At 32.2% G+C, this 20,362-nt stretch overlaps 1 protein-coding gene across 17 annotated transcripts in view; it reads left to right on the top strand.

The window, feature by feature from the left end:
- Positions 1–8,946, top strand: part of NLGN1 (neuroligin 1) — a 732,068-nt gene extending 723,122 nt beyond the window's left edge. For 13 of the 17 annotated variants that reach the window (XM_036219182.1, XM_036219181.1, XM_036219186.1 and 10 more), the window contains 2 exons: positions 878–1,667; positions 2,479–6,294. In XM_036219182.1, the coding sequence (XP_036075075.1) occupies positions 878–1,667; positions 2,479–3,301 (1,613 nt within the window). In that variant the 3' untranslated portion in view covers positions 3,302–6,294. Of the gene's footprint in view, positions 1–877; positions 1,668–2,478 lie in introns of all 17 variants that reach the window. The other 4 variants (XM_036219192.1, XM_036219194.1, XM_036219191.1 and 1 more) reach the window with 1 other exon arrangement.
- Positions 8,947–20,362: the final 11,416 nt, after the last annotated feature.

Here is a 20,362-nt window from a genome sequence, read left to right on the forward strand (position 1 = left end):
TTGAACGGCATGCAGCTCTAATCAAACTACATATTGGACCATAATTTATAATTCTTAAATGCAATTTAGTGAAAAGCAGTGGACCATGTACTTTTTATCTTTTATGAAAAAAATGTAGCGGAGCACATTTAACAGTGGAAAAAAGTTAAATCACCCCCACTAAATCCTTCTGCTGATAGTTTTTTCTTTAACCTAGTGAAAACACTTCAAATGTTATGTCTGCTTCTGAAAGATGAATATTCAGCATACTATGTCTGACATGAAGAGCTGGAAAGAGTATGTCTAAAGTGATATTCTGTTTTGTGTGCCTTCGGGGCCATCCCCAGGGTATGAGCAAATCCCCAGCCCCAGTATTTGTGTGAGCTTTCAACAATTCTTTTCCAAATAAAATCTCATCGAATCAAACATACAGAGCCATTTTGAAGGAAGGAAGATATAGGGAGCCAAATTGGAGGAAATATCCTCAAAAGACAACACAGAATCTGATGAAGTATTCAAGTGGAAAGAGTTGGCCCTATCTAGTTAGCTTTGATAATAATATAGATATTGACATGCAAACCAAAAACATTTTGGGGACTTTTTACCACTAGTATTTACACATTCTCTTTCTCTCCTTGCTTACTGGCTCTTTGAGACATGGCACAATTTATGCCTCTTGATCCATAAAGTGGTTGTCACTTGAAGCAGAAGACTTAATCCACTTCTCTGACGCATTATACCCTGGGGATGACTTTATGTACCTTAAGCAAAAATGTCTCTATCTTCCTGTTTCTCGAGTTGTATCTGGGTTTTATATACATATCTAAAATATCTAATGTTATTGTTTTATCACAACATTATTCAAAGGTCACCTGAAACTCTTGTTGTTTTCCCATAGGCCTTTTTCAACGAGCAATTGCTCAAAGTGGAACAGCCCTTTCCAGCTGGGCTGTTAGTTTCCAGCCTGCAAAATATGCTAGAATGTTGGCCACAAAAGTTGGTTGCAATGTTTCAGATACGGTAGAGTTAGTGGAATGCCTACAGAAGAAGCCTTACAAAGAACTTGTTGATCAAGATATTCAACCAGCGCGATACCACATAGCCTTTGGACCTGTGATTGATGGTGATGTAATACCAGATGACCCTCAGATATTAATGGAGCAAGGAGAGTTTCTCAACTATGATATAATGTTAGGAGTTAACCAAGGGGAAGGATTAAAATTTGTTGAAAATATAGTAGATAGCGATGATGGTATATCAGCTAGTGATTTTGACTTTGCTGTTTCCAATTTTGTTGATAATTTATATGGCTATCCTGAAGGAAAAGATGTTTTGAGAGAAACCATTAAATTTATGTACACTGACTGGGCTGACCGTCATAACCCTGAAACTCGGAGGAAGACATTATTGGCTTTGTTTACAGACCATCAGTGGGTGGCACCAGCTGTAGCAACAGCAGATCTTCACTCAAACTTTGGTTCACCTACATATTTCTATGCCTTTTACCATCATTGCCAAACTGATCAGGTTCCAGCTTGGGCTGATGCAGCTCATGGAGATGAGGTTCCCTACGTATTAGGAATCCCCATGATTGGGCCTACAGAGCTATTTCCTTGCAATTTCTCCAAAAATGATGTGATGCTGAGTGCAGTTGTAATGACATACTGGACAAACTTTGCTAAAACTGGGTATGTACCTAAAGAATAAAGTTTTCTATAACTTAATAGAAATACTTTTAAACATTTAAAGATAATATACATTCTGTGCCCAAATGATTTAATTTAATAGATTAATACCAGCAATTATATATTGTTGTTTTTCTAAAATGCTAATTGTGATTATATTTCAAAAATCATTACTTAATTAGTTCTGACTTTTTAGAAGTTTATTAAGAAAGGCTTATATTTCTATTATTTTATTTGATAATTACATTTATTTTGGTGTTTTAATTACACATGGCTTATTATTGTTATTAAATAGTGATGAATATTATTTCATAGTGCTTTCCAATTTCTAAAACTACATGCCCTTTGATCCTCCCAACTACCTTGTGAGGTGGACAGGTCAAGCACTATTAATCCCATTTTATGAAGGAGAGGCCTAAAGCTATGAGAACCCCATATTAATATGTCTAATATATAGCAGTACTAGGATTCAAATCCTCATCTGTCTATTTTAAATCCTGTCTTTTCCACTATTCTATGATGTTTCTGCCAATTTGCCTATAGGACAATGCATGAGTATATGAATTTCAAAGCCTTTTGTAGATAGTATCTCATCTCCAAACAGGTTGAGAACAAGGCTTACTCATATTACGTTGCCATCTATCTAACAATCTGCCTGTGATGCTATTTATAGTTCTAACTTGACCCAAGTTGTTAAAACACAACCTAAAGCCTTGCTGAATTATCTCTTCAATTACATGTTAAACCAGTACTATTTCTATCAAGAAAAATAGTAAAATAACTTTGTTGTCTTAATTGCCTTTTTCTGTTCTAGTGACCCAAATCAACCCGTCCCTCAAGACACAAAATTCATCCATACCAAACCCAACCGTTTTGAAGAAGTAGCATGGACCAGATATTCCCAGAAAGATCAACTTTATCTCCATATTGGATTAAAACCAAGAGTTAAAGAACATTATAGAGCCAATAAGGTGAACCTCTGGTTGGAACTGGTACCTCATCTGCATAATCTCAATGATATTTCTCAGTATACCTCGACAACAACTAAAGTGCCATCAACTGACATCACTTTCAGACCTACAAGAAAAAATTCTGTACCTGTCACATCAGCCTTTCCCACTGCCAAGCAAGATGATCCTAAACAACAACCAAGTCCATTTTCAGTGGATCAAAGGGACTACTCAACAGAGCTGAGTGTCACTATAGCAGTTGGAGCATCACTGCTATTTCTGAACATCTTGGCCTTTGCAGCCCTGTACTACAAAAAGGATAAAAGGAGACATGACGTTCATAGGAGATGTAGCCCTCAGCGTACTACTACCAACGATCTGACCCATGCACAAGAAGAGGAGATCATGTCTCTCCAAATGAAGCACACTGATTTGGATCATGAATGTGAGTCCATCCATCCACATGAGGTGGTTCTTCGGACCGCCTGCCCCCCAGATTACACACTAGCTATGAGGAGGTCACCTGATGATGTTCCTTTAATGACACCCAACACCATTACAATGATTCCCAACACTATACCAGGGATCCAGCCCTTACACACATTCAATACATTTACCGGAGGACAGAACAATACTCTGCCCCACCCCCATCCCCACCCCCATTCACATTCAACAACCAGGGTATAGCCAGACAAGAGAAACAAACTCTATTTTTGATGGATTATGGTAAAAGATTACTGAAGATCCCTTGGCTTTCAACCTACAAGACTCTTACTATTTAAATAAGGAGGAATATTATGTGAATATACATATCAAGAACTTTGGGGGTTTTGAAAAATTGAATTGTACATATATACACAAATCAACTCTAAAAATGAATTTCAATTGCTTGAAGCAGTTGTTCTGAATGATACTTTTTCATTCACATTCAAGAATTAATTTTTTGAAGATTTATGTTACATAGTGGAAGTAGGCATGTGGAACACCAAACAGGAAAGAACTATGTCTGAAATATAAAAAATAAAAATAAAAAACAACCATGAATATGCACAAGGGACACACCAATGGAATGTCAGATAATTTTCACCAGTTTTTATTTGGAGCTGTTTTATTCCGTAGACCATATTTACATATTTGGATAAGTACACAAAGCACCAATGCTGTTAATGGCCTTAGCAGAGGCTCACGCTGAAATTTGCCAGTAAAACAAAGAAGTTTAAAGACTGGCAGGTACAACATTATCACATAAGTGCTGTCAGTATAAAGTTGTGGGGATAAAGGAAACTGGATATTTTTAGCACGATGTGCATGATAATTTATATGCTTGGTGGCTGTGCTGCTGATTAAGCCGTAATTAAAATTCTTCTCATCCCATTGGAATTTTTAATAGAAGCTTCCTCCATCAATTGGCAGAACCTAAAGAAGATTTTAAGGGGCAAAAGTAATTACAATTAAATAATTCACAGTAGTTTCGATAATAGCAGGAATTAGTTATTAAAGGTATTTGAAGAAAATATAGGTATAGTGGTGAATACTCACTGATATGAATCCCAGAAAAAAAAAAAAACAGTTTTCTGTGTTTTTAATGTTCTTTTTGTTTCCATCTAAATAATTTGTAGAAATATAACCCTAACTGGACATGTGTTACAGGATCTATAATTTGCTGTGGTTTTTGTTACTCTGTATTTTGTTCCTTTTGGTAAGGTGAAATGTGTCCAAAGAGTTACTTGCAACAGTCTTTTATGATATGAGGATGCCCCATATTACCATTCTGAATACAGTTCTCAGTTAATTAATTTACTCATGTTGCATGACAAAATGTTTACTAATAATATTTCAATATAAAGTTATGTCCCTTGTCACATCACTTACCTTTCTCACTGAGGTTCATTCACTGGAATTTACTCATGCAATCTCAGTAGAGTACAACGTAGATACAGAACCTAGAAGGAGAGTCAACATCTGGAGGATTTTAGTCTTACACGTATATGTGATTTTAAATGAATATTCTAAGACCACAGGAAACTCTTCATCCTCCTATTGTTTACCAGTAATGGTATATCACAGACCTTTCCAAATGTTTGTATATGTAATCAGATGTACATTTATATTAAAAAAAAAATTGAGATGGACTTAAAGAGCACATCCTGATAAATACTTTCTCTCTTACCTGTACTATATTTCTATTAGACTAAAGTTATGTGATTTTTTTTTACATTTTTTCAGATGACTAGCAATTTTGATAGTTTGTAAGATAATGCAAAGAACTTTCTCTGACAAACTAACTGCAGTAACAGAAACCTTTCTTTTCAGTTACTCTTTTTCAAGAATGAAAGCTTATTATACAAAAAAAAAATTGTATACTACTTGATGGAAGCAACTTTGTACATCTTGGCCATGTCATTGGTCATTGCGTGAAATAAAGATAATCTGGATAATGACTATTAGTCCAATGCTAAGAGACATGATCTTTGCTCATTAAAGAGCTAAAATGTTTATTGCTGTTTTGTCTTTTTTTAAAAAAGAAAGAAAGAAAGAAACATGACTGTCTCAGAGTCATTTTTCTAGATCAATTGAATTTTTGAAGACGTATAGGTAACTTCTACAGAAAACACACTATGTATTTATAGGCAAGTCTCATCTAAGATGAAACTGATGAAACTTTAATGTTATGAATTAATAAACCCAGGAACTCATGAAAAAATATCAATTTTGTATTTTTAAATACCTCTTATGTGAAAGTGTTATAGAAATAAAATGTGTCAATTGTTTTCAGTTACAAACACAAGTTCCAATTCTGATCATTGAGCGAAAGATCCATTGGAAGTAAATGTGCTGTATTTCACGGAATGAGAATAGCGAGGGCCATAATGTAAAGGTGATTGAACTATCATAAAGTAATGGAGAGAAAGCTATCCTTCAAAGAGAATTTAAAAGTGCTGAGCAAGGCATTAAGCTTATACTAAAAGATAAAATCTTCTATTTCAAGGAATTCCTTTGCCTATAATTCCCCCTTTCAATTATTAACTGTCAGTAAAATGTAGATATTGCTCCATAACTTGAAATAAAAATTTGATAGAAGCAAAAAGTCTTCAAAATCCAGAACAATCCACATGTAGTTTTTGCCCGATGTGGATGTACTTTTAAACTGTGAACTGCCAATGTAAACCAATAAAAAGAATTGTTTAGCATCTGAAATATTGTTTAACCAGAAAACTTTTTTTTTACTATATTGATTAAACAAAAAAATCAAAATAAAAATAGAAATGACAACAAAATAAGATATGAATGAAACCTTTCATATGCATTACTTCACTTGGCAAAATCAAACATTCTATTTCAATGATAGCCACATTTATATCTACCTATTTGTTACTCTAAATTTATCTGTCAACCAATATACCTAATTATACCATAACTGGCATCTATTCTATATTAATTTCGGGAAATTATTTAGGGAAACAAAACATAGCCATATCCTTTTTTTCTAAATTAATATAGTATCAACTTTGTGGATGATAAACCTGTTCTAGGTTTTATTACTGTTGTGATAAAGTCATTGCAAATGAGTGTTAATTGAAGTTTTATAATTACGGCAGCTAGTTTTCTGAATGTAAACTGATGTCCCACAATAAACAAACATTAAGAACTGTTGTTAAAGCTGAAACATAATTTTTAAGTGCAAGAAATATTTTGAAAATTATTTTCAATTTTTAACCAATATGTTTAAAATGTATTATTTAGACGATAATTTTCTTTAGAAAAATGTGAGTCACAAAATTAAAAAATATTTTTGGCATAACTTATTAATTCAGATTTTCCTGCCTCAGATTAAATTATAAATAGTCCAGGCTGCTTAAAATTTATACAAACATTAAGCCAAATGGACTTTAACTATTTTACTATTTTTTAAAATTATTGCCAAATGTTATCAACAGATTAATGTTATTTTAGAATATGGAATTAAAAATATAAAGTGGCAGATTTCATAGTTTTAAATTTCTATCGAATATGTTCACTATGAACGAAATCTAGTTGAGTACTACAGATGTATCATGAGGTCCATCCCTCCCTTCATGGGAATTAGAAAGTCATTTGCTAAAGCATTAAAAATACTCAATTTTAATTGGAAAGATCATGCTAGCAACTCAAGGAGGAAAATCCAAGTAAAGTATACAGCATTTCGTTCATTTGAAATTTAAAAGTTCACTATAATAATGCTTTAATTTAGATTTGTTATCTGTACAATATGGAAGCAGCCAAAAAAATTTTTAAATCAATAATTATATGTAACACTAAAGAGGAAAACAGAATGGCATTAACTTTCTTACAGAAAAGAAATGCCAAAACTCATTCGAAATGTATATATATTATATATATATGTGTGTGTGTAACATAACATATATATGATATATATGTAACATAACCTTCTCAGTTATTTCACCTGTTGGCATACTCATACTGATACACATATTAACATCATGAAAAGATAAAAAGAATGTGGTGAATGTGTTCCAACTTTAAAAACACTAATATATAGACATTACTGGGATTCTTTTCTTTGGTGAGTTTCACAGAAATATTTCACAGGGCAAAATAATGAATGGAATTTTCAGGAAGCTGTCAAATATAATGGCAGTCCTTTGATAATTTTCTTCTATTTTATTGGTTCAAAGTACTGGCCTTTTCCTTCATTTCTAGTAATTAGTTGTTATAGACTATCACTTTTTAATATGAGTGAAAATTAGATAATTTGGTTATCCTTGTGAAACATGCTCTCAAATAAATTTAATTAATGGGCACTTCTCTGCTGAGATTTTGTTATCATTCATTAATTATTTTGTCAAGATTTACTGTTAATGACAATTGTTTGGCTTTTTAGTTAATAAATTAAGGGAATTTTTCCAACAACCTTATACCTCTCCTGTACTTGATATAACAACATACACTTTAAATTTTCATCAGAAATCTCTAAAGAAATTTCCTACTGATGTAAAACATTTGATAGCCAACTTTTTCATAAGCATTCTGATTTGATTTTATCCTAGCACTTTGCTGTATTTGTATGCAGTCCAGAAATAAATTCCATTTGGTAAGTGTCGTGGAGTATACAGACTGCAATAACGGTGTGCAGAGCATAAGTGCCTTTCTTCCTGGGATTTTATTTATAAATTTTGTCATCTTTTTTTTTTAATTTGCAGAGCCTGATAATTCAATTTAAAAGGTATAATAGGGTGACCATATTTTAAATTTCAACTAAGAAAATTTTATTTAGAAAGGCCTTTTCTTACATATAATTTGATTTTTGTATAATATTAAATGGGTCCAAATGGATCCAGATGACTCCTGGAAAAGAGTGAGGTGAATTTTCGGAAAGCAACAGTTATTTACACATCTGATTTATTGGTACTTATGGGTAAAAATTTAAATCTCTAACAAACTTTAACTTCTTCTAAAATACTAGGTAAGATCAATTTAAATAAGTCAAATTGTTAGGGACAAACACAAATTAGACATATAATTTTTTCTAGTCAACCATTATATATACCACATGGTATATATATTCTAAGTATTATATGGTTTATAGGATATTTATGATGGTCTTTTCGGAATCATATATTTACAAATAATTTTGTGTATCTTCCTACATATGTACAAATACCATAGAATTTAGTCCTCTCTGTAAAGTCAAGCCAAAGTGCTAGCAGTCCTGTGTTGAAATGAACTATAACAACTAGAGCTTTAAAGAAAATCGTTAAAAGTACAGTGACAAAAACTCAGCAGATTAAGTTAAGGCAAAGGGACTATTTTTGAATGCTATGTCCAGGGTTGATATCTATATTAGACCAGGTATGTTTAAAACCATTTCAGTGTTTTTTAATTCATACTTTCTTGCACTCATATCATTTAGCACATTAATTGGACATATGTCATGGTTTTTGTAAAAAAGGCCACTGGGTTGTCACGATTCAGTTTGTATTTGGATATCCGTGGCTTCCATTAAAAACATTTTTATTATCATGAATAAATATTACTGTGTTTTCCAAGTTGTGTTGACTTTTCTTAAACTTAGAAATAATTACTTCTCTGTTTGACACACACAAAAACATTTCCAAGATAAATGTTGTCTTGCAATTTCTTTGTATTGCCCACACACATGCTGACAGTTTTGATTTGATAGGAACAATGTTCATCTCTTGGTGAATGCAGGGAAAACAATTGGAAAGTAAAGTTTGGGAATTTCAATACAGTCGTTACACAGTTTGTCGTAAAAGAAAGAAGAAAGAGTAAAATGGAGTGAGAAAATGATAGAGGAAAAAAGGGGGAAAAACCTCAATTTTAAATTAATGAATTTTTTCCTTTGAGGAGTTTGTTTGTTTGTTTTTAATGAGACTTGACAGTTTGTTTTTAAAAGAGCAGATTTCAATAAATCTCTTTAAAACATAATCTACTGTCTTTGCAGAACAAAATAAAGAATATTTAGGAAGAAACAGTAAATTTAATCCTTGATCCAAGTTTTGGTCAAATACGTTACTGGAAACAAATAAAAATAAAATTTTAGAGTAATGTATTTCTAACCTTGTACTATCTCTAATCAGTAATGATCTGGGTAGAGAACACTAAAGTATGGGCAACTCTTATCTAAATATAGCCCAAGATAAGAATATAGCAAAAAAAAAAAAAAAAAAAAAAAGGACATTAAAGAATTTCCCCATACATGGCCTACAGATCAATATTTCCAAATTGCTAAATAAAATAATTGACATAGTTTTGCAGGTTTTTGTGGCTGCATGTAGACATCAATACAAAATAAACATTTCAAAAACATGTTTCAAGAGTGTTACTTTCCATAAAAAGTTTTGATGTTTTATGGGTTTTAATGTTGTTTTATATAATTACATTTTTTTTACTACATTTTTATATTTCTTTTCAGGTTACAGTATATTTTTTTGTCATAAAAAAAGAAGTTTCAAATATATCCTGTAAATGTTCATTGAAAGCAATATTTTCCAGTGGAGTGCTATAATTTGAAGTATTTCCGACTACCCCAATCCTGGACTTAAATATCCCCTTAAAACATTTCTATCTCTCTTCTGAAAATAATTTCACTCTCAGAACTGACTTTCTCTGCTCTAGAGAAGATCTTCCCACCAGCTACCACCACTTCTATTTTTATGCCCTTTCCCATTAAAATTTTTCCTTTTCCTCCAAGGGTATGGAATATGTGGGAAAAGTTTTAAGAGGAAGTAATTAAGTAGTGATTCAGGGTGGTAGCAGCTAATGAACATTAATCAAGCCATGATAGAAATTAGTCATTCATTCACTCAACAAATGGTGCCCACTATTGCCAGATGATGTATTGACTGTTACATACATGGGCCAACTCTATAAATTACCTATTAACATACAACTATAGCCGAGCTAGAAATATGTTTAAACACAAACTATTCAAAGCACCTTTTGTGCTACCCACTGTGCTAAATCATTACACAACACTTTGTTTTATCTGTCTTATATGACTCAAAATTATAAGTATAAAACATTATTGTTGAGTTCACAGCAATATTAATTGAATTCTATTGAGCAAGTCTATCGATAAAGGCAGGTGTGAAGCAGTCCTTCCCAATAATAAATATGGCCATATCTGAAGCTACACAGTACTATGCCAAAATAGATCACGGAATATAAAATATCCATCTTAAAGGTCATCCGATCTAACCACTTAACTAATTCTTTAATCCTCTATCTAAATATGTAGTGATGAACCCTAACATTGCATAACATCGTGAGTCTGGAATTCTAAAGATGGTGTCTATATTTGAGACCATTTAGAATTCCTTTCTTGTATTAACATACTGTTCTATTTTTTTTTCTTCTAAAGATCATAAAGTCTTCATCATATGACTTCCTTTCGAATATTTGAAGACAACTATCATATCTTCTATGAGTCATTTTCTTCTCATAGCAAAATTTCCTATTTTTATCACAAAACAGTTTGATCTTTACATCATTCTGACCATTGTGATATGTATATATATACACACACATATATATACATATATATATATATATATATAATTTCCCAAGCCTAAATTTCTTAGAAAGTGTGATGATGTCTGGGATTGAATATAATAAATGTTTTAAGTATTGGTGGATCTTTACCTAATATAGACTACTACAAATTCCTCATAGCAGAGTGTATTAATATTACTTCTGGTAGTATCATTTTTTTTTTAGTGGCTACAGCACTTTGGCAATTCCAATTGAGACCTACTTACTATTAAAACTCCTTAAAATTTCTACATGTCTGCTTTTAGGCAAAGTCTGCCTTCATCCTGTCCTTAATGATTTGAGTTTTACTTTATCTTCAATATATTGAATTCTATTATATTCTACCTCATTAGACTGAGCACTTTGTTCTAGCCTATGAATATCTTTCTATCCCTCCCAGTGCTATGAAATCCAATAAAGTGATAAACATATCTTCTATCTTCACTCAGATTGTTTACAAAAAATATTGTTCAAAATCAGGTTGAAACAAAGTTGTGGGGTAATATTAATAGAGATAGCATGTACAGTATTGAGAAAAGCAATGGCTGTCATTTACTGAGCACTTACTATATCCTAGATTCTATATCACATCTCACAATATACCACTGCATACCACCCTTAAAGTACTTGTCAATACTTTTGAACATACTTATTCAGTAATTCATTCTTTAAAAAATATTTATTAAGGACTTATGATATGAGAGTCACTGAACTACTGGTGATAAAAAAGTAAATAAAACGTAGCAGTTGTTCTCCCATTACTAGATACAAACTGATGAATTCTTCATCTTGTCTACACGCATATACAAAAGTGTTATCAGATTTATTTGAAAAACCTACTTTCTTCCATTTAAAATGTTTGACAGCATAGTCAACTTTAGTAAGAAAATTGGGATAATTACTTTAGGCTTTCTATATGGAGATTTCTCAATTGCTGGTGCTTTATGTTAAATAGTAGAAGAAATCAGTTTTAAAAATGTGATTCTTCCACTATGATATTTTCTCAAAGTCTCGCACCAATTACTCATTATAATTAAGATGTTGATGTAGGCCAGTCGAGTATAGTCTTCAAATGAGATTTCTTAATAGAAAAAGAAAAACATGTACAAAGTAAAAAAAAGAAAAGAAAATCCAGATAAGATAAAATATTTGACAATTAAAAATTTGTATACATTTCTACAAATATTCCATTCATATAAAAATATGTGCAAATATTTATTATCTATGTATATATGTGGGGAGGCATTATATGTGTATATATTTTTTAACTTATCTGGATATGTTCTGTGGAAGCACACTATATGTGCTTTATGAGAAAATTGAAGTAAATAAAAATAAGTCTTAAAATGATTTATAAATCCAAAGCTATTCCAATTAAAATTGCAACAGAATATATTTGCTTGTTTGTTTCTAGTTCTTAGATAAGTTAATATTAAGAATGGCCAAGATCATTTTGAAGTAAAACAATAAGGATCAACTATGTAACCTGCCATATTTCAAGAGTTACTATTAAGATTTTGTAATTAAAACAGTAATAGTATCAATGCAGAAAGAAATTAATGGAAAATAACACTGAACTCACAAGCAGACTTATGAAAATAAACTTTGGTGTATGGTAGTGTAACATTATAAATCAGAAGAAAGAAGAAACTCTTCAGCTAAAAACAACAATCTATTTAGAATAAAATTATCTCTGTGTCATACTACACACAAACATTAACATCACATAAATTAAAAATATAAATGTAAAAAGCAAATTTTTAATGTTTTAGAAGAACATATAGGAAAACACTGTCATGTACTTGAAGTAGGGAATTCACTAATCAAGACAAAATATAAACCATGAAGGAAAGGATAAAAAATTGAACTTAAAAATTTAAATGTATTAGATAAGATTTTTAAAATGATGACAAGTACATAATAAAGTAAATATTTACAATACACATAAGTAATTAAAGATTAATTAAGAAATTGGACAGAAAAAGGATATAAATCAATAAGGAAAAGAACTCATGAGAAAAAAAATGAGGCTGATTAAATATTGCAGATTGAAAATATCTTTTTTTCTTCTCTAATCTTCACAAGAAAAATACATTAAAAAGGTAAAAAATACATAAACCCATCAGAACAAGAATAAAGGAAGAGATAACAGATGAGGAATTCTAAAAAGATTTTGGAAGATAAAAAGTGGATAAACTAAATTGTCCTGAGGAAATAATACAACCTAAAAATAATAACGTAAATTAGAATTAGAAAAGTAGAGGTGCTTTAGAAAAAAATCAAGAAAGAATTACAAATTAAAAACAATGACTGAAAAATTAAGATTTTAATTTTAAGATTACACCAAAAGAAACACAAGACCAAAGAATGTTTTACACACACACACACACACACACACACACACACACACACGCCTAAAGAGAAATAGAAAGTAAAAGGAAGAAAAGTGCAAAAAGAAAAGAAGAAGGGAGCAAAAGGATTCAAAACTTAAGAAAAAGGAAGAGAGACAAAGACTCAACATATGTGTACATGGTATCTTCAAAAAAGAAAACTAAAACAGAACAGAATAAATATTAAAAAAACTATAATTCAAGAAAACTTTCTCAATATAATAGAAAAAAATTTGAAATTACATTTTGAAAGGACAGACTGATTATCTGAGAATATTGGTCAAAAAATGATAAATGTTGACATATTCTAGTAAGATTATTGACTATAAATGAAAAAATCTTTAGTCATTTACACCTAGGTAAAAAGACCAAGTCACTTATGATGGAGCCTCTTATTATATAATTAGATTATCATCAGACTTTTTAAAAGTGATGCTTTATGCCAGAAGAAAATAGACTAGCATATGCAAGATACTGAAGGAAAGAGCATGCGAGCCACTGATTTTTATATTCAGCTATAAACTAAGTTTACTTAGGATACAAGTATGAAGGTCATAGACAAAATGTTATTGACATTGAAGAACTCAGAGAATATTGTTCCCATAAACACTTCCTAAGAAAAGTATCAGAAAATGGCCTTCAAATAGAAAAGTGACATTGATATAAGGACGAACAATGGGCACAAAATATGTAGGTCCAATTAGCAAAAAAGCAAGTTAAAATACATGATGGAGATGAAAGCAGCAAAATTTGTACTACAGAAAATATTATTAATTAAACTTCCTAGTTTCTTCAATGAATATGTTACAAGGAAAAATATGGTGAAATAACATGAAGATTAAAAGAAACTTACAAAAGCTTTTTAAAGAAATACCACTTAGTAGGTAACAAGCCCCCAAGATGATGATTATTTGTAGGAGAGCAGAGAAGTTGTAAATGAGATGGAGCATGTGGAAGACTTTGGCGGTGGTTTGGGAGGTTGTATTTCTTAAACTGGTGTTCTTTTTTTACATGGTATATCTCTTACAATGATGTATTAAACCAAACATATATTTCATGAGGTTTGGCTTGTGTTATATTGTACAATAAAAGAAAATGTAATAAAAGAGAATATATAAAAAGATTTCAGACTTAAAAAATACAGGTTTATTAATTGAAAGAGCCTACCAACTGTCTAGTATAATGGATGGAAAAAGCTTCCCATCAAGGCACACCAGCATGAATTGTCAGGATATCAGTGTTTAAAGCTTCAAGCAAGGAAGAAAAAGGGTTCTCATCTCAACAGCAGCCCCAGAAGCTAGAAGACTCAAATAAATGCCTTCACATTTTTAGAGGAAATTATGATTAACCTAGAATTTTATTTCTAAACAATATATTAGCGTAGTGTATCAATCCAAGAAGGCATGGATCCAGGAGAAAAATCGAGGGAATCTAGGACGGCTGCTACAAGGTCAGAGTACAATAAGCCTGGCTCAGACTGTGATTCTGGAAACCTGGGTAAAGATGTCCCTACCATAAAATTGAAACTATAGGAGTATCTAATGTGTTTTATCATGTGAAAATAAGTATTATTTGTATGATTTTATAATCTTTTGCTGAATTTGGAAAGGATATAAAAAACTAAGCAATGAAATGATCATCGTAAATACAGAGAAAAACAAAAGTTACTGTAAGAAATGGAATGTAATCCTTGAAAGTATAATTGGGCATGTGAATGGAAGTACACTTAACTGATAATTCTTACAAATAGAAATGTTGGATCAAAGGATATTTTCTCTCTCTTTTTTTTTTTTTTACTCTTTTCTGATTGATTTTCGAAGATGTTATATAAATTTACCGTGTCCCTCGCCCCCCAACAGTATATTAGAGTAACTATTTCCCTACACTCTGGCCAAAAATGCATTTAAAAATTTCTTAACTTTTTCATTTTAACATAAATGAATGTCATTGTGTTAATTTGCATTTTTAAATTGAGGAAAAGCATCTTTTTATGCTAACAAGCCACTGTATTTCTTTTTATATTAAATGCCTTCCTTTATTTTGTATATTTTTCTAATCGTTTATTAAATCTCTTCTTATGAAATTATAAGAGCTCTCTAGACAAATAAAACCAGTAATGTTTGTCATGTGTGTTGTAAATAATTTAATCAATATTTCCTTTAATTTTATGCAATTTTATGTTAGGATGAAATGTTTGCATTTTATTATTTAAATGTATCTGTGTTTCCTTTATGTTTTCTGGAATTTGTGTCTCGTGTAGAAAGACATTCCTTATTCCAAGATTTTTTTTTTATTTGCTCATATTTTCTTCTGTAGCCTCATTGTTTACAGTTAAATCATTGATCTTTCTGAAATATACGTTGACATAACAGGTAAGGAGAAATTTGATTTTACTTTTTCCTAGATAAATTAAAATTTTAAACTTCTCAGACTTGAGGAAAATGGATTGTGTTTTATTATAAAGCTAACTTTTATTTTCAGCCACTGAAATTTACATGACTGTAGAAGACCAAGATGCTAGCTAAACCACGTGTGGATGTTACTACTTCTGGATTCTCCTTATATGCCTATGACAGAAATCTGCCTACTTCCTTAGTATGTGACATCTGATTTTCAAATAGAAAACTTCCAGAGTTTAAAACTACCCAGCCAGTAAAGGAAAGGTCCTCTGGGTTATGACCCCAGTCTACACATGGGTGTTGTCATGGGGCTTTGGGTTATGAAGTATATTCACATCTACAAACCATGTTTTCTAATTGCAACTCAACATGAAATAGCTTAAGTATAACAATTTTACTGAGCCATTAAATCAGAAGATAATCAATGACAAAAAGAGAACTGTAATGGGTAAATATTTTGATTTAGGTTGGAGTCAGGAAAGAGCAAAACTACAAAAAGTATACCTCCTCCTTCCCTTGGACTAAATCAAATGCCTCATACATGCTGTCCAAGGATTGCTAGGGATTTCTACCAAGTAGAGCATTTTAAAGACAATAGTGATAGTCTTGACATCGTTAAGATACCCTACTGGTGGTCTTGTTTTTTCCCAAATTGTACAATAGAATAGATAATCTTCTGATCACTTTTTTTCCTGCTACTGAGAAAAATCTAATTTATTCATTTGCCTAATTTCTTCACCCATTGCCCAAGGTATCTATTGCACTATTGCATCTCTGATTCTCTGGACATCATTTTTTAAGGTTGATTCTCAGGGCCCACACTTCACTACGTGACTTTTTAGCCCTAAGCTTTAACAAGTCTAAGAACAATTATTTAAAAGAAAAAGAAGAAGAAGGAGGAGGAGGAGAAGAAAGAGGAGGAGGAGGAAAAGGGAGGAAGGAAGGAAGAAAGGAAGGCAGGCAGGAAGGAAGGAAGGAAGGAAGGAAGGAAGGAAGGAAGGAAGGAAGGAAGGAAGAAAACTGAAAGGAAACAATAGCAGGCTCCATATTAGAGTTGAAGAATATTTAATGAAAACTACTTTTGTTCAAATATCTATGAAGTCTTTTAGCAAAGATGAATAAGCTCATGCCATAAAGCTATGTTTTTGAAAGTGATGAAAGGTTAATTGGTTGTGAGTGAGCAAGACTAAAAAAAAAACCCATTTAGTTGAGGGTTGGTATCCTTACTATTCATATATCCTATGTCTACATCAGGTTGCCATTCTATACATATGTACATAAAGTTTTGGGAGACAAAAGAGCTTAGCAATGTGTGCACAGTTTTAAATAAAACATTTTGTGGGGAATTAGGTGAGAAAGGGAAGAAAAAAAGAACTGGGCTGTCCAATACACATGAAAAGATGTGTTAAAGAGGGAGAACTATAAGCATTTTTCTCCTCTGGCAACTGAAAAGGTTCTTTGAAGTTGAAGAACTTGAAGTTGAAGAAATCATTATTTATAGAAGGAAGAAGCAGTCATCAAGATAATATTCATAAATAGGAGTCAGTCTTGTCAATTTCCCTTTGACTTTCCCACAGTTTAAATCCACTGTTAAATATTTTCTTTCCTTTTTCTAAATCAGAAAGTTATTTTCACCAAGAAACAAGAAATACAAACCTATATATTTGTATACATTCAACATGAAGGTAACTACTTCCATCTACCAGGAAATATTATGTCTTCTCTTTGCTATGTAAACCAGCAAAACGGTGAAGTGAAAAGGTGATTTGAGACCCACGAGGTTGTTTTTGTTGTTGTTGTTGTTGTTGTTGTTGTTGTTGTTGTTTTAAGAGGATTCAGCTTTAAATATCTTGGCCAAATCATCTAACCATTCTTCTGTACGTTATGTAAAAAGATCCATCAAGTTGCATTTACCCAGCTAAGGTAATTATATTACAAAGGCAACCTTCCACCAAGTTTTTTCTATAGTGACCCGTATACAAAAAGAACATATTGCAAACCCTGAATATCCTTAATTCTTCCCCCACTTCTCCTGCCCTCTATAACCCCCAAATTTTCTTTTCTTATTTGCAAACTTGTTTTTGTCCTTTTTCCCTGAATGGAGCACCTGGTCTTTCTCACATCAACTTGACTCCTCAGTGTGTTTTCCTCATAGATCTCTATAGCAGTACATGCATAGATACTTCTTGTGTTAAAACCCCTCCTAGTTAAAGTAAGTTTCTAAGGACCTCCTTTCATGTATCTCATATCTATCTCACTTTTACTCTCTTTATTAGTCCCCACTGCCTTTTCATAGCTTTAACCCTTAACTATAATCTAATTGATAAAACAGCCTCCTACGTAGTCTCCAAAATTCTGTACGACCCAGTTGCTATTAAATCAATAAGCTTCCCTATTCTTTTTCCATATAGCCTAGATTTCAACCACAAATAAACTTTCTGATGTTCCTCGAATGCACTGTGCTCTTGGCGTATCTGCTCTGGGTCTTTGCACAGATTCTTCCATCTTCCCTGTCTTTTCTTGGCAAATCAAAGTCATTCCTCAGGATTCAGCTCAAATGGCACCTGGTCTTTGTGACTTCTAGCCTAGGTAAAAACTGGGTTCTCTGTTTTATCTCTGCAACAACATAAATTACACTTTAGTTGTATGCTTCTTTGTACCCTCCTCAAGGCTATAAACTTTTTAAAGTGAAGGACTATCTTATTTGCAGTTGTACTCCCTGTATTTACTGCTCAGTTAGGGTTTTTTGTTTTGTTTTGTTTTGTTTTTTTTTTTTGCAGGGGGTTGGGGGGAGGAATGGCATGTACAATTCCTAAAAATGCCCTTACTTTTCTATCTCCGTGATTTTCTACATGTTCTTTTTTGCCTGAATTTCATTCCTACCAATTTTCCCTCCCTCCAGCCCTATGTACATGCCTTGGTCTATTGTAATTTTGCTTATTCTTCCAAGTCAGTCTCAGGTGTTCTCTCTCATGAACATTTCCTGATCAGACCCACTAGAATTAATCTGCTCTGTATTAAAACCATGTAACATGAATCACACACTGTTTTGTAGTATACTCGATCTCTATTTTTTTCTCCCAAAATAGGTGGATTAAAAGTAGGGACTATGTTTTGAAATGTTCATATTTTCCACATAATCTGTCAGTGTTTTTCGGAGAGTCAGTACTTAACATGTATTGAATGAATTATTGTGAAATCATTTTCCAAAACTATGAACTTTTCTAGAAAATGTTCAGTAATAGCACTTTTCCCACTTATGAATTTCTTAATCTTTTTCATTCTAATTAGGAACTACCTGATTTATTTCTAAATATTTCTCTTACCAAACTGTAGCAGAAATCCTTCCAAAGGTTTGGTGGTAGCAATAGAAGTACATGAATAATTCTGTTTGGTACAGGTAAAATCGTAATTAGAACTCACGTTTCTTCAACTAATGTGTCAAGGATTCAAAGATCTTCCTCCAACAGAAACTTTTTTCTCCTCTACCTAAGAACAATGTAGAATATACACCCTTTTTTCACATTTTCTCTTATCACCAACATGACCAAAGCCCAATCATACATATTGAGATACCCCAGCTCAAATCAGACATTATTTGTGAAGTCTTTCCTGCTTCCTCTAGCCGAAAATATTTCCTTCCAGTCCTCTATACACAAAATACAGTATCTGTATCTCTCAATGACAATGATCTCTCTTTGCCTCATATTTTCGTGAATATTTATGCTCATTTCTTATATTCATTCTAAAGTGTGAGTTCCCAGAGAGCAGAATTTGTGCCTGATTTTGGCATTCCCCTTTACCCAGAGAAAAGTTTCTTGCACATATGTTTTAGTTCTATCACTTATATTATTTGTTAAATGGTATATAACATATACATAAAGAATATGTATATGAACAGGGTATGTACATACAGTGCCTATATTTGGAGCAGAACTAATATCTACATTAAACCCATTTGCTTACCAATGTATATGTGAAAAAACCAGATTGATTGATGTTATTAGAGCCTAAATTACTATATCGAACTTATCTTGGTGCCATTATTCTCCCTTCTAAAATGTAATAAGAACCTCAAATAGAATTTTAATCATATATCTCAGATATCACTTATTTCCAAAGACATCTATGATCCCCAAAGATTTCTTATAGTTTTTTATTGTAATTTCAGCATATTATAGCCACCCACTTATTTAACTGCTTTGCATTTGATTTCCTTGAGGAATGGGCCATATCATCATATTGATTTTTCTGTTTATACTGCTTAGGAAGCTAGACAGAATAATGTCCCTCCTCCAAAGATGTCCATGTCCTAATCCCTAGAACCTATACATATGTTACCTAATATGTCAAAAGGGACTTTGCAGATGTGACTAAGTTAAGAATTTTGAAATGGAAAGACCATTCTGTATTATCCAGGTAGAACCTAAATGTAATTGCTAGGATCCTTGTAAGTGGAAAACAGAAGCAGGAGAGTCAAAGTCAGAGAAGATATGACAACAGAAGCACAGGCTGGATGGATACAATCAGTAGCCTTGAATATGGGAGACGGTCACAAGCCAAGGAATGCCAGTAGCCTATAGAAGCTGGGAAAGGCAAGGAAATGGAGTCCTTACTCCCTGGAGCATGCAGAAGGAGCATAGCTCTGCCTGCATTTTCTTTTTAGCCCAGTGAAATCTTTTTGGGACTTGTGGCTTCCAGAAGAATAAAATAGTAAACCTGTTGTTTTAAGCAACTAAGTTCATAGTAATATATTACAGCAATGAAATGAAACTGATAAAATAGTCAACACATGGCAGATGATTCATAAATATTTGCTTACTAAAAGAACCACAGGATATTAGGCCTGAATCATATCTGACAGAATAAATGAATATGAGTAACAGCTGAAGGTGGGCCTGAAGAAG

The sequence above is a fragment of the Rousettus aegyptiacus genome, unplaced genomic scaffold, assembly GCF_014176215.1.
Source record: "Rousettus aegyptiacus isolate mRouAeg1 unplaced genomic scaffold, mRouAeg1.p scaffold_m13_p_4, whole genome shotgun sequence".
NCBI lineage: Eukaryota > Metazoa > Chordata > Mammalia > Chiroptera > Pteropodidae > Rousettus > Rousettus aegyptiacus.